Source organism: Condylura cristata, unplaced genomic scaffold (genome assembly GCF_000260355.1).
Source record: "Condylura cristata isolate star-nosed mole 26May11 unplaced genomic scaffold, ConCri1.0 scaffold00021, whole genome shotgun sequence".
Lineage (NCBI taxonomy): Eukaryota > Metazoa > Chordata > Mammalia > Eulipotyphla > Talpidae > Condylura > Condylura cristata.
The window spans coordinates 25,072,640-25,087,236 of NW_004567122.1; the positions used below are offsets into that span (position 1 = coordinate 25,072,640).

Below are 14,597 nucleotides of genomic sequence, written 5' to 3' on the forward strand. Positions count from 1 at the left end.
AATAAATAAATAAATAAATAAATAAATAAATAAATAAATAAATAAATAAATAAATAAATAAATAAATAAATAAATAAATAAATAAATAAAGAGAAAAAGACCGCTGCTCAGAGGCTGACATTTGCCAAGAGAGAAATGCACACAACAGGCATCTCAGAACCACAAAAAAAACTCTGAATGGCCACAAAATCCCATGCTTGTGCAGGGCCTCTGACTAGCCGTGTCCACCAGCCACACAGTGTCCCCCACCACGCACATGGTGGCACTGAAATCTGGCCAGGGGACCAAGACCCCCACAGAATGTGCAGTGCTGGGCAGTGGCTCGGGTTTCTCCTCTATACAGCTGTGTGTGCCTTTGGAACTTCTCCTCTTTCAAATATTATTGGGCTTGTTGGTTTTTCTAACATACTTAAATAAAAAAAAATTTAATTTGACAAGTACCTGAGAGAGGCATGACTAATTTGTGTTGACAAGCACATATATGTACATATATATACATATATATGTGGCAGATACTCAGTAGGACTGCGTGTCCCTGGGTGAGGTTTGCAGTCTCATCCCGATGTGGCCTATGCTGTGCCCCTTATAGGAGCCTGGGTGCTGTCCAGGCTATCCCTGTTAGCCACACTGGCAAGTCAGCTTTCATTTCCACTCCTCATGAAGTCATCGAAATGCTCCTCAAATGCCTCATGGCAATGTGCACACCTTGTTACTATACTCTGGGTTTCTGATCACCATTCTTCAATGAAATGAACCAGGGCTCCTTGGAGAAATGGCTGGTGACAGGACTGGAGAAAAGCAGGTAGAAGATGAGTCAGGTACATCTTCTGGAGAATTTGTTCCAAAAATTTTAAAAGATGGGCTTAAAGCACACAGGAGCCAACTTGAAGGCTGTCCCAATGCCTTACTGAGGATGATTTGAGTAACAAAATAAATTACGGTAGTGGATCAGAACCCACAAAATAAAGTATCTATGAACCATATTCATATATATATATATAGACACATATACATACGTGTATGTATATAGATGTACATGTATGTGTATGCACGTGTATATGTGTGTGCATATGTGTATATGTGTGTGCATGTGTGTGTGTGTGTATACACACACACGATAAAAGAAATAAATGGAGGAAAAGAAAGCATTCTTCCTTACCACAAAATTCCAAGTAATAAATGTAAAAAGAGTAGGTAGAAACAGAAAAATCACTATTTATCAAACATAATTGTTTTTGGAAGAAAACCAGTGGATGTTAATATTTGTGAGTCAAAGTACAATAGATCTTCCCACAAGACATGATTTACAAAGAAAATAATAGTACAGGTTTACAGAGAAACCTGGCAAACATGACTTAAAAGAAGTGACCAAAGCTAGGGTCACCAGTAATGAGACAGACAGACCTCTGGTACCACGCACCTAAGACAAAGCAACAGCACTTGGACCTCATCAAAAACACACACCCTGAGTTTAATCATGAGAAAACATCAGACAAATGCAGACTGAAAGTTCCTACAAAATAACTGTCCATTCCTCTTTAAAATTATCAAAATTGCATGGCTCAGGGGTTAAATCTCAGCCACCAGAGCAAAGTTCCATCCCAGCCAGGGAGCTGACCCACCTGGCACAGCAGACATTTCCTGTCTCACCTGCTGCTCCCCTCAGCAGTGTATTTCAGGGGATCTGCCTGTTCTGCTCCCCACTCTCTGGTGAATCCTCTCACCCCCTGCATCTCTGGGCTTACATACCAGTTCTTGTATACATAGATAAATAAATCTTTAAAGAACAAAAAAATAAATTCAGGGCCCTTCCTGGTGGCACAGCCGTTAAAGCACAGCACTAAGAAGCTAAAGCCACTTTAGCAGGAGTTCGATCCCCACCTGCCCCAGAGGCAATCCACACAAACAGAAGACCTCTCCTGACCCGCCCACTGCTCCCCTCAGCAGTGTACTTCGTCAGTCGGCCTGTTCTGCTCCCACTCTGTCTCTGGTGAATCCTCTCAACATCCCTCCACCTCTAGCCTATACTACAGTTCTGTATGACCTTTAAATAAATATAATCTTTAAAATAAAAATAAATAAATAAATTCAACATAAAAAAAAAACTTTCCCCTTATGTATATATTACTGTAGGGTTTGGAAACATCTCTATAAACCTCCCAAAGGTGGTGGGAAATCCCTTAAAAATTCCAAAGTGTGGGCTCTCCCTGGTGGTGCAATGTGTTAAAGCTCCGCACTGTGAAGCTCTCAGAAGCCACTGCAGCATGAGTTCCATCCCCGGCCAAGTTGCTGACCCACATGGTGCGGCAGACCTCTCCTGACCCCCCTGCAGCTCCCTTCAGCAGTGTATTTCAGTAGATCTGCTGATTCTGTTCCCCACTCTGTCTCTGGTGAATCTTCTCACCCACCACACCTCTGTAAGCATAAAATAAATAAATCTTTAAAAAAAAAAATTCCAAAGTGTGCCATCTCAGGGCAGCAAATTCAAGTATATGGACACATTGCCTAAGTCCACGTCCTATCAGAGTGTCTTTCTGGCTAACTTCTCCCACCATAGCAAGTTGCCTTGGTGAAACACACTAGAAAGGAGGCAACACTCTGGCAGGGAAAACTACAGCAGAGGCGAGAACAAAAGTAAATTCAGTTCCTGGTCAAAGGTCTTCAAATCACCCATAATCAAGTTATAAAAAGATAATAACCTGGGCAGGGGCCTGTCTCCTCAAGCCTTGTAGTCACCCTGCACCCAGAACAGGGTCTGCCTCACCTGATTGTCCCTCTGATAAACATGTGTTGGAAGGGGAATAGGGAAGGGTAACAGAAATAATAAAGAATGGGGCTTATACACTTAAAGATACTTAAGATAGCAAATTAAATTTTATGGATGTATGTATTTTTAACCATCATTTTTTTTTTAAAGATTTATTTAGACATACAGAACTGGAGTACAGGCCGGAAGTGCAGGGGCGATGAGACGATTCACCAGAGACAGAGCAGGGAACAGAACAGGCAGATCGACGAAGGACACTGCTGAGGGGAGCAGTGGGCAGGTCAGGAGAGGTCTGCCACACCTTGTGGTCACCTCCGGGGCCAGGCATCAAACTTGCACTGAAGCGGCTGCAGCCAGCTTGCAGTGCTGCATCCTAACCTGTTGAACCACCAGGGTGGGCCTTAGCCATAATTTTTTAAAAAGTCACTACATACCCTTAAGCTTGTGATCAATATGCAACCAACCCTCCCCTACTGCTGTGAGAGGAAAATACCAAGAATGTGTTCCCAAAGAAAAGCACCCAGGAGCTGAGGCAAATCAGCACACTGCCTGGCCCCTCGTGTGTCCGGCGCCCATCAAGTCTAATCTGTTATAGTGGGAGGGCCTGGGGCAAAAAGTGCAGCCTCAGGTGTCACCTTGCAGGGGTACCCACTAGTTAGTCCCTAAGCAGGAGGCTGGGGGAAAAGTCTGAAAAATGGAGCAGGTGGTAGGCTGCTTGTACCCCAAGCCCCACCCCCTGCCATGGCCCAGTACCCCAGCTTCTCACTTTCCCAGCAGCCTCACTTACCCGGAAATGGCGCACTGCTGAGCCAGAAACCCTGCTGCCTCCATGCTAAAGCCAGGAGAACAAGCAGAGTGCACAGAGACAACTATTCTCAAACACTGCTAGACCACCACAGGGCGAAAACAGATGAGATTCTTACCCAGTGTTGGGTGAAAAGGATGAGTCAAAGGTCAGCTTCAGTCCACGTGCAAGCTGAACAAAAAAGAAATTTGCCCGAGGTTTTAGTCACAGAGCAGGCCAGCAGATGCCACTTAATAAGCTGTCTTTTCGCGGGCGAGCCCCAGTACCTGATCTTCCACGGTGATCTCGGTGCCTAGCGTGTTGTCGGTGTTCCATTTCTCTGTGAACGTCAGGCCATATTCAGTCCATCTGTACTTGGTTTCCAGACTGCCTGTCACTTTGGTGGTCTCAGTGTTGGCTGATCCTGAGCTTGTAAATTCCTTTAAAGGAGAGAGAAAGTCACAGGCTACGTGCCAGCTCCTGTGTGCATCCCTCCACCCTAAATAGCTCGTACTTTGCTTAGTGCAAGGGGAGACCTGGGTGTGGCAGCAGTTAATGCTGGAACTCAGTAAGATAAGTAAGTACAGAGGGGTGTGCTAACTAAAGGAAGTCTGGGGAATTCTGTCTCAGGGGATGGAATGGCTTCCTTTCGGAAACTTCGGTCTGGGCAGGGAGACACTCCCCCTGCCATCCTGACTCCAGCTTGCTACAGAGAAAAGCTCTGAGCTAAAGCTGACATGACAAGAATGCAACCCCAAAACATCTCCCTCCCGACAGTAATCTCATGGGCCACGTGAGAAGCATGAGTAGGGATATTTTTAAAAGTTATGTGGCACTGGGCACAGGTCTGTGAACACAAAGAAAGGTAAACCTGATACCTGCCCCGGAATCGTGAATATTAGCAGCTGTTACCTAGGGATCTAGCACTGTGGCTCCCTTTGACACCCCCCATTCCACAGAGGATGTAGGAAAATGACCCAATCAAAAGCCCCTTCAAAGCCCTCCCTGGTGGTGCAATGAGTTAAAACACAGCACTGGGAAGCTAGTAGCAACCACTTCAGCACAAGTTCGATCCCCCATCCAAGGAGCTGGCCCACATGGCACAGCAGGCCTCTTCTGTCTCGCTTGCTGCTCCCCTCAGCAGTGTACTTTGTTAATCTGCCAGTTCTGCTTCCACTGTCTCTGGTGAATCCTCTCACTGGCCCTGCACCTGTGGCCTGAACCCCAGTTCTATATGCATAAATAAATAAATCTTTAAAAATAATAAACACCCCTTCACGGAACTCTGCCAGTGAAGGACATGGCGACTCCTACTGATCTTCAATAACCACCCTGTGCTCCATGTGGATCAGACAACTTACCAGCCCATTCTCAGACTTCGTTTTCAAATCAAGTTTGATTAAACCAAATCCTAAAAAAAGAAGACGACTGTTAGTACATTAAGTGACCAGCATGGAGCAGCCTCTGTGCTCCCTCACAACTGGCTCCGGATGCCATGAGGGCTACATCTTGGTGGCCGCCTGCCCGGCTGTGCGGCTCAGTTGCCAGGGAACAGCGGCAAACAGAACAGGCACAGGTCCCACCCAAAACCCACCTGCGCTCCCTGGGGGGCTGAGAAGGTATCTAACAGTGTGGGCAGGTGGCTGCGGATGGACTAAATTTAGCCAGCCATGCGGCAGGCTGCGCAGAGGTGGTCCTGCTCACTCAGGAGAGGAAATGAAAATGCCTGCAAACACAGAGAACCCAGCCAGGACACAACCCAACTGCTCTCGTGACCGTGGGAAGCCTATCTTTTTTCCACTCCTGAGATTGGACTGACCCAGGTCTCAGACCGGTGGGGACCCTCCCCAGCTGCGAGCCGCAGGACCACTCAAGCCCTCCCTGCACTCACCATAACCCTTGGTGAAGACATCCCTGGCGGGTTTGCCAAGATCGATGTACGTGGGAGGCACAGCCATCTTCTGCTACAATAAAAGAACCACCACAATAGATACACTGGTGATTATGAAAGTTATTTTCTTCAATAAAAATGACTAGATGTAATTAACAAGCAATAAAAATCAACAGCACTGACTTCCAGGTGCCCCTTCTTCTCGAGGGTAGGGAGAGAAGCCCGTGCCGTATCCTGTTCTGTGATACCCAGAAGTTGCTGTTGACAGACGTCAGCCTGAGTCTAGACCTCTTCTCAGTGAGCCGGGGACTGAGTACAGGCCCAGAATATAGTAGGAGTCAGTAAATATTTGCTGAATGAATTAACTGTCAAAGACACATTCCCATGAGCCAGCTACTTTACTGGATTGCAGGATCCTTGCCAGCAAGACATATCTTCTTACAAAATGTCGTCTGCTAGGACATTAAAGGCACTGAACAGAAATCAGAGCTTTTCGTGGCAATTTATCTTCCATATGGTTCTGATTTTATTCATTCACTGAATAATTTATGTGTTAAAATGGACCTAACTTTTCACAAGATTTTTGCATGATAAGGGAACCCACTGTTAGAATATCCTATTCCTCCCAGAAAATACATTATGACTTTACTCATCGGGCAACTCTTCACATGGCAGGAGAAACAACCACATCCCCTCCCCATGCCAATTTAATTCAAACATTACTGAGTCATAATGTGGCTTTATTTTTAAGGCCAACAGTCAAAGTAGGGATTGTTGGGATTATTCCATATCACTGTCAGTCAACAAGTATCGCAGAAGCTCCTCCGAGTTCAAGGAAGGCAAGTCAAATACCCTCACCCTGTCTTGACTCCACAGAATTAAGACCTAATCCTGAGCTGACTGTGAGACAGCCATCACCTCTGCATCTTCTCACCTCGTCCTCACTCTCAAGTAACCTGAAACTAACAGGTGCCAAGTTAGCAGGCTGAAAGTGCACACCTCCGGCCGGAAGCCCCCCATCTGTGTGCTCACACAAGTCAGCCCCTGGCAGCTGTGTCCTGGTAAGGAGAAAAGTGCTCCAATATGACCGTGTAGAAACTGCCTTCTTGACCAAACTCTTGACTTCAAAGCTTTTCATAAGTTTAAATGACAAGAGCATGGACCAGGTCCTTTCAGAGGTTTTGCTAATTCCGCCTCATCTCACTTCTGTGTCAGAGTGGAGTGGAGCTGCCGGGAGCATCACACTATTCTATTTTTGTTGTTATTGTTATTTCTTGTATATGAGCAGGCTGGAACCATGGGCAGCTCAGTCCACTTTAGGGTCAGGGCATAAAGAGCATGAGGAAGATCCTTTAGGCTGCCCCTCACTTAAGTCAGGGGAATCCCTGCTCAGGAGTTGCTCCTTCCATCAAATCGTGTGGGCACACTCACCCAGGCAGAGGCCAGGAACCGCCACCATCCCGGAATACCCGGCTGACAGCAGATGTCCCACCACAGGTGCACAGCGCCCTCCCAAGGGGAACAATGAAACAACCCTCGTGGACAGCTCAAGAACTGCAGCCCAGAGGAAACAGAACACGCAGCAAAGGGCCCAGGACTGTCACCTCTAGCACCGGCAGAGATCAGCTGTCCAGGACCAAGAACCCTCTGCAGTGCTGCACCCTTCCTGTCTGGACACAAACTCAGCCCCCAGGGGTGGAGGCTGGGGGGCAGCCCAGTGACAGGCCAAGGACTCCCCAACCACCCTCCCTGGCTCTGGGCCCCACTTCACCAGGCAAAAACAGCCTAAACACATGGACTCCAACCCTGGGGGGCGGGGAGCAGAACACTTATCGCTTAATGTTCCCCAAACATCCTCCCTCATCACTAATCCCCAAAGCCAAAGAAGCAAAGCCTCCTATGAAAACACTCGTCCCACAGCAAACCTAAGCACTTGGTCACTAAGGAGATTACCTGCAGGGCAAGGGAGTCGGGTGGCAGAGGAAGCACCGAGAAGGCCAGGCTCTCCCTGTGGCTCCTGGCAGGCAGCTGGCAGTGAAGAGGCAGCCAGAAGCCAAAGCCACTCCTGGGTCTGAGTAACACCCACCAAGGAGGGCACGGTAGCTCCCCTCACAAAGGGCCCTGGGCACTGCAGTTAGAGCTTTCTGCACACGTGCCTCTTGCCCCACTCTGTCCCTGCTTCACTTTCAGACAGGACTGGGGAAAGACTCGAGGTAGCCGTGCCTCTCCTGGAAGCTGGGCTTTGTTGCAACTTCAAACAGAAAATGCCCATTTTTTGCAGTTCTCAGCACCTGCACCAAAGAAAAATTTATTGTAGAAACAGTGACTTCTAATCATGCCAAGATTGAAGGGAAGAAAGTGTGATGCTTCTCACTTTAACACATCGTGCTGACCCGCCCCTCCCTCCACTGAGATCTGCTCCAAAGCACTCTCCGGCCTGAACATCCACCACTGCTCCACTTCCCCACCTCTAGAGGCACAGCACACTTGGACCTGGCCAAGGCAGCCATCCCCACAGAAGCTTCTGAAGCATACCAGGAGCAGAGAGGAGTGCAGGTGTCTGCTCCGGTGCTGACTGCAAGGCAGAGCCTGGAGCGTCACTCCCACGGCTCAGTGGAAAGTGAGGGCGGGCAGGGACAGCCTAAGCAGACCTGCCCACAGCCACTGATGACTTTGAGAAAGACCAATAAATCTTCCCAGGAGACACAGTCCCTGGCTCCCCTCCACTGCCTGCCAGCTACCTACCCAGCCATCCCCTGACTGACCTTGAGCAGGTTATGCAAGCCCCAGTCCAGCTGAGGAATGAAAATCCGGTCCATACTGAAAGCTCAGAGGGGAGATAATATATCGCCCAGCATGGCCTGCGTAACACTTACATAACCCCATCACGATGGGACATACCCTCCTTGCCTTAACAGCCACATGCCGGTGACAGCTGCTCTTCTCCGTGCCCCCCACCACTTCCACAGACACACACCCCCCCATCAAACACTCAAAATCAAAGCATCCCAGAGCCGGCCATATATACATTTATCCAAAATATGGAAAAAGCTCTGGAATAAGAATGCAAAGGCCCAGCACCTAACAGGTATTTTATATAAAGGTCAGCTACAGAGGAACTGAGGCTACAGGGGTGGCGTGGAGAGCAAAGTGGGGATGGAGCCCAGGGGACCTCGGTGCATTTGGGGGGCAAGGTACCACACACCTGAAGACCTATGACCCTTTGCCTCTGAGACATACACTGTAAACCAGTGTTACCTCAATCAAATATAGACATATAAACATCTGTTTAATGGCTAAATGGGCATTAGCAAGAAAGTGTTTTTATAATGGGGGAAAGTAGAAACTTAGTATTTGAAAATAGCAACTAAGTAAAAGACAATGTAACCAGGAAATAGGAGTTTCCTCTGCAAGGGAGGAAGCTGGAACATCACTAGGGTCCTGGGTAGGAAAACCCAAAACTAGCACATGCACACACACACCTCACACACCTTTTCTAAGGAGAGTTGAACTCGGGTTCAGGCCCAAGGCCAAGTGCAAGCAGAAGCAAATACTGCCACTTCTAACCTCAAAACCAAGAGTGAACCTTAGTCTATCAGTAACTGTGTCTCATTCAACAAGAGTGGGAAAATGTAAACGACAACACTACGAGTGGTATAGGAGTACACACACAGAGCCCAGCCTCCGGGCACTTGTTGGGCAGGGACTCCATGGGCATTAGCCCTGGTGGCAATGCCACTGCTCAGAACCCACCCACCCACAGCAGCAAGCAGGGCACCCACTGGTATAGACACAGGATGCTCACTATAGCATCATTTGTAACACAAAACCTAGAAGTCACCAAATGGCCCACCAATAGGAAAATAAAGGCATAAAAAGTAAGGTACTTGTAAACTAAGGAGCCTGGTGATGCTAATTAGGAATGAGGTGGTTTTGTACATGGTGGAATAGAAAACAATGATGGTGTTAATGAGAAAGCAGGTCACAGAACATTCGTAACTCCATGTAATGAAAGCCCTTTCATACACACATCCTTCTACTCACACATCGGTGAGTGGATAGAAAAGCATGTGGATGGAAGGAGCCGGTCTATACACTGTCGGAATTGCTTGGAAAGGAAGCGTGCCTGGGCAAAGGGTAGCGTTCAGATGTGATCTTCCTTTCCTAATACTGTGTCGTTATTTAAGTTTGCGTACACTGGTTGTCTTTTTAAGGTCAGAACACCTAAAAGCCCAGCAGCTCTGCAGAGGTCCAGATGCTGCAGCAGCGATGCCAAAAGAAAATGCCCCAGGTCACAGGCAAGGTACACTGACAGGGCAGAGTGAACAAGTAAAGTCTGTGGGGGGGCACCTGTGGTTCAGCCACCTCATGGCAGGAGCAGGGCAGAGTTCCCTAACTCTAGGGTGTGTGAAAATCACCTGATGAACTAGGTCAAAAACTACCTTCTGGCCACTAGCCTTTCACTGCCTAGCAGACAGGGCAAGCCCTCAGATGTGGCTGAAATGAGTGGGCAGAACCCCCACCTTAAAAGTACACTCTTTTTTCTGCACCAGCTTCCTCAGAACCATCTAAGCAGGGGAGCCTAGTACCCCAGACAGCCAACGACCCCTGCACTGGTTGCCACGGGGACCACTGGTGCCCAAGCCTCAGTCAGGAAAAGTCTTCTGAACACAGGTAACACCTGGTGAGTTGACAGATAACATCTTCAAGAGCAAGGCCATGTTCAGGCCAGGACCTAAGGACCATGGCCTGCCCCGCCACACCTCGCAGGTGGCAGCACACTGTGACAGTAACAACTGGCAGCAGTGGCAAGTCTGGCAGGGTCCCGGGCAGTTCCAGCCTTAACGAGCTACGTGACTCTGGCTGGGCCCTTCCCACCCACTCTCAGGCCTCATTTTGCTCATCTATAAAGTGGGGCTACTGACAGCGCCTTTCTAGCCAAGTTGTTGCAACTTGGCAGGGCAGGTAAACACAGGCAGATGTGTAGGGTGGCCTGGAGCATGGGAACACGAAGCTAGTACGAGTGGTAACCACAATCCACTATCCCAGATGCTCCATGCAGCATCTCCAGCTCCACTATCCTCCTCCAGACTGTTCTGTGGTCCAAGAACCGATCATTATGGGCTTTGTCAAGACTTCCAGTTGGATTTGGCCAATGAGAGGCACCAGCAGAAGACAGGGATGTAGGGGAGAGTAAAGTTGGGGTATCTTCACTCCCAGGTGGGCCTCCTTGGTGGGCCTCCAGAGGGCAGTGACTCTCCTAGGCCACAATTCCTACTGGGGAGCCCTCCCAAGCTTCAGCTCTGTCCCTGTTCCAAATGTCCCCTCACCCGCAGGGGGCCACACCCCACCGTCAGGTGTCCTGCACCTGCTCCACACTTTCACAAGTAATCCCTTCATTACTCCGATTACCCTGTGTAAGTATGCACCTGACTCCTGTAAAGACCCTGCCCAACATGGCCTTCACCACTGCAACCATCCCTGTCCCCACCGTCCCCGCCCAGGGCACCCCAAGGAAGGGAGGATTGTAGAAGAGCCACTGGTGCCACCATTTCTCTATCATTCTAGGCAGTTTGCAGGGCAGAACCAGACCAGCCTATGGGAGGGACACTGGACCAGGCAGGGGACAGAGCAAATCCTACCTTCCCCAAACTCTGGGAGCCAGGAAAAACAAATTCCCCAGCAAGAGGCCAGCCCAACCTTGAAAGCCAATAGCTGGAGGCCAGCACCATCAGGAGCACCCAAACCCCACACTTCCTCACCGGGAAGAGACTGTCTAGAACAGCTTGGTTTGGCCTCCAGGATGCTGGTGAAGCCAATGTGACCAGTGGCAGGTCTGCTCCCAGTATAGCTATCCTTCCCATCTCCTTCCACAACAGTTTCACCCAGAGGTAGCTGGGCTTTCTAGGCCTTACTTCTATTTTAAAATATCCTGGGAACTTTAAACCAGCATGAGCATGGGGGCAACCTGTCCACCCACCCTTCAAGGGAAGAAGGCCTGAACTGGCAGGCAGCTGGCCAAAGAGCACCCAGGGCTCCTGTCTGACCTCAGGCATCTCCAGTTGCCTGGCGACCCACACCAGGTGTAAGCAAGTGGAGTTAAAATGCAGTGTGTGAGCAGGGAGTTGGGAGTCATGCACCACCACACCATTTTCTTGGATGTGTGACCAGGGCAAAGTACCAAAAAATGCACCTCATTTTTCAACTCTGACACAGGGTAAGAGTACCAGGTTGAGCCCTCCCTGGTGGTGCAGCGGGTTAAAGCACCGCACTGGGAAGCTGAAGCTTCCCCGGAGGTGACCACATGGCACGGCAGACCTCTCCTGACCCACCCACTGCTCCCCTCAGCAGTGTACTTCCTCAATCTGCCTGTTCTGCTCCTCACTCTGTCTCAGGTGAAGGCTCTCGCCGCCCCTGAGCCTCTGGCCTGTACTCCAATTCTGTATGCACAAATAAATAAATCTTTAAAAAAAAAAAAAAAGAGTACCAGGTTCAGTGTCACTTGTGAAGATTAAATGAGATGGTTAATCTGAAGCACACCGCAGAGTGGCTGGTACCCATAAGCATGCAGCAAGCACAAATAGTCTTTCACTACAGGTTTTTATTGCATAGGTTTAGAATAAAGATGGCTGCTCTACAGGCTGCCAAAGGTCACCCTGAACCACAGGACCCAGGGTCCTCCCCAACCCATAATGAGCTATTGTTTAGCTGAACATGGGCCAGTCCTGGAAGAATGACTCCCACCTCATCCCAGGGAGAACTGATAGACACTCAGGGCAGCTGTCCTTGCAACAAAGAGGGTGATTCCCCTGACTGCTATCTTACTTACAGCAAACCCACACCCAGTCCTGCACGCACTCAGCAGTGTGAAAGACCAGCACTTCAAGGGATCTTGAGCAGCAATTTCTAGTCTTCAAGATGCACTCACATCCATTAGTGCAACAGTCCTCTAGCACAGCAACTGCAGAGGGAGAATCCCAGCCTTGGAGCTGGCAACGACGGAGCCGAGGCCCAGCTGAGGAGCCCAGCAGTCACCTTTCCTCAGTGGCTACCACAGGAGTCTGTGGGGAGCCCCAGGCCTCAGATTCTCTGAGCCCCGCAAGAGGCAGCCGCTCACATTTCTGCCCATCACTATAACCAGACAGCACACGATGGGAGCTTCCATCTAGAGCCAAGATGGGCTTCAGTGCCTCAGGACTGACATTCCAATGAGGGCAGAGATGAACACCAGCTTATTAACACCAGCTAAGAGGTCATTATGCACACAGCATCCATGTCCGTAAACTGCTCCTGCCTGCAGCATATAGAAAAGCAGAAAGCTCTAGAATCAACTGAGCTTTGATTCACCAGTCCCCAGGGTGAAGCACCTGCTTTATGCAGGACAATTCCAGTAGAAGTTATCAGCCCACCAGCACAGGGAAGCCCACTGACCCATGTCTCCCTGCCCTTAAGCCCAGAAACACCAGCTCAACAAGTTCCCCATAGGACTTGGATAGGACTTGGAAAGAGATGGAATGGAAATATATTTAAAGCAGCTAAGCAGTTACTTTAAATCAGCCGTTTTTGTTTCTCACTGCTCTAAGGCTGTATATACAGTTGCAGCTGCTTAAATATTTGTGACACTCTGCTAAGCAGTTATTTTCTGGAAGTGAGCATACTGTGTGCCCCTCAAAAAAGGATAACCAGGATCAAGAGACTATGGCCTGAGCCTGCAGTTACTACATATACCACTCAATAATCCCTGAATACTCAATAAGCACCTAGTATAAGCCACATACTAGAAAGGTAAAACTATCCTGTCGATAAGCATGAGTGACCCTTACGTAAAAAGCCAAGAGTGCACTCACCCCTATAGACCCTTCTCAAATACCTACTGTGTGCCAGATGGCACTATCCCAGGCACTGGAAAGAAAGCTGCAGAGAGCTTAAGCCTGACCCTGTAGGAATTCAGTTCAGAGCTGGGTGGAGAGAAAGAAGACAGGCCCTGGGCAGGGTGCCCTAGCCTTGCCAGTGGCACACTGGACAAGCAGAAGCCCATTTCCTTGTCCCCTCTGACAACAGAGACAGGTCAAGGTAAAGGGGCCTAAGGTGGAACATGCCAACGCTTATTAGCTCAGGTCTGTACTTTCATTCAAACTTCCCACCCTAGCCTGACCACCTTCCTGTCTGTAAACTTAAAGGGTTTTTCTTAAATCATCCTGAAAATGACTCAGTGTGTGACACAAAAATGCTTAATAATAATGTTTAAACGAAGGAAGAGCTTTAATTGCTCCCATTCTACAGACCAGGAAACTGAGGCTTGGGATCTTCCCAACTGTGTGACCTTGGACAAGTGACTAGGGTAGGGCTACAGGCCTCAAATCCAGAGGGCTAAGAACCGGTTTCCTGAAGGCACCTTCGCACTGGTGAATGAATGAACGAATGAACGACAGCACCAGGAATTCCTCCTAAGGCCAAGGACACCACCACACCGTTCCCCCAGGGCCGCCTTTTCCAAGGTCTAACCTCCCGCCCAGGCCTCTGAGGCCTAAGTCGGTTCTCCGTCTCCCGTTTCGCCGGGGAAGGCACGCGTGAACATGCATTAGCCCGACAGGCCGGATTGGGCTCACGCGGCTGGGGGCACCGGGACACGGTAGTCTCTCGAGCTCATTCGAGTGGCAACAGCGTGGTCCGCACAGGTCCGGCCGGCGTGGGTGGCGGGCGGGTCCCTGCCCGACCCGCATTGGTTGGATCGAGGGCCAGAGGGCGCCCCCGAGGAAGGTCACCTAGAGCTGCTGTCGGCCGGGCCTCCACGCGGCTGCAGCTGTCCTTCCACCCTCCGGTCCCCGAAGGTTCTAGCCCCCAGTCGCAGGCGCCTCCGGATGTCCGGCCTCTAGCTCCCCCGCCCCGGCCCGCTCCGCGCCAGCCCGCGCGGCCTGCTCTGCCCGCTGCTGACCAGCCAGGCCCGCATTCCCGCTCCCTCCCCGGGGCCGGGCCCAGGGCTCCTCGCCCCGGTCCGCCCCTCCCTCCTCTCCACCCCTTCAACTCCCCAGGGGCCCGGCGCGGCTGGGGCGCAGAGAGAACCCGGGCCCCTTCCCCCTGCGCCTACCTCTGGCGGCGGCGGCGGCGGGCTTAGCGGCAGCAACGGCGGGGGCGCTGCTGGAGGAACCGAGCGT

General features: G+C 50.1%; 1 protein-coding gene across 2 annotated transcripts in view; it reads right to left on the reverse strand.

The window, feature by feature from the left end:
• VDAC1 (voltage-dependent anion channel 1) overlaps positions 1-14,597 on the reverse strand; it is a 25,963-nt gene that overhangs the window by 11,171 nt on the left and 195 nt on the right. The window contains exons 1-5 of one of the 2 annotated variants that reach the window (XM_004686722.2): positions 14,531-14,591; positions 5,443-5,515; positions 4,913-4,962; positions 3,839-3,991; positions 3,691-3,743 (exon numbers count right to left, since the gene is read on the reverse strand). In XM_004686722.2, the coding sequence (XP_004686779.1) occupies positions 3,691-3,743; positions 3,839-3,991; positions 4,913-4,962; positions 5,443-5,509 (323 nt within the window). In that variant the 5' untranslated portion in view covers positions 5,510-5,515; positions 14,531-14,591. Of the gene's footprint in view, positions 1-3,690; positions 3,744-3,838; positions 3,992-4,912; positions 4,963-5,442; positions 5,516-14,530; positions 14,592-14,597 lie in introns of those variants that run through there. The other variant, XM_012728034.1, reaches the window with a different exon arrangement.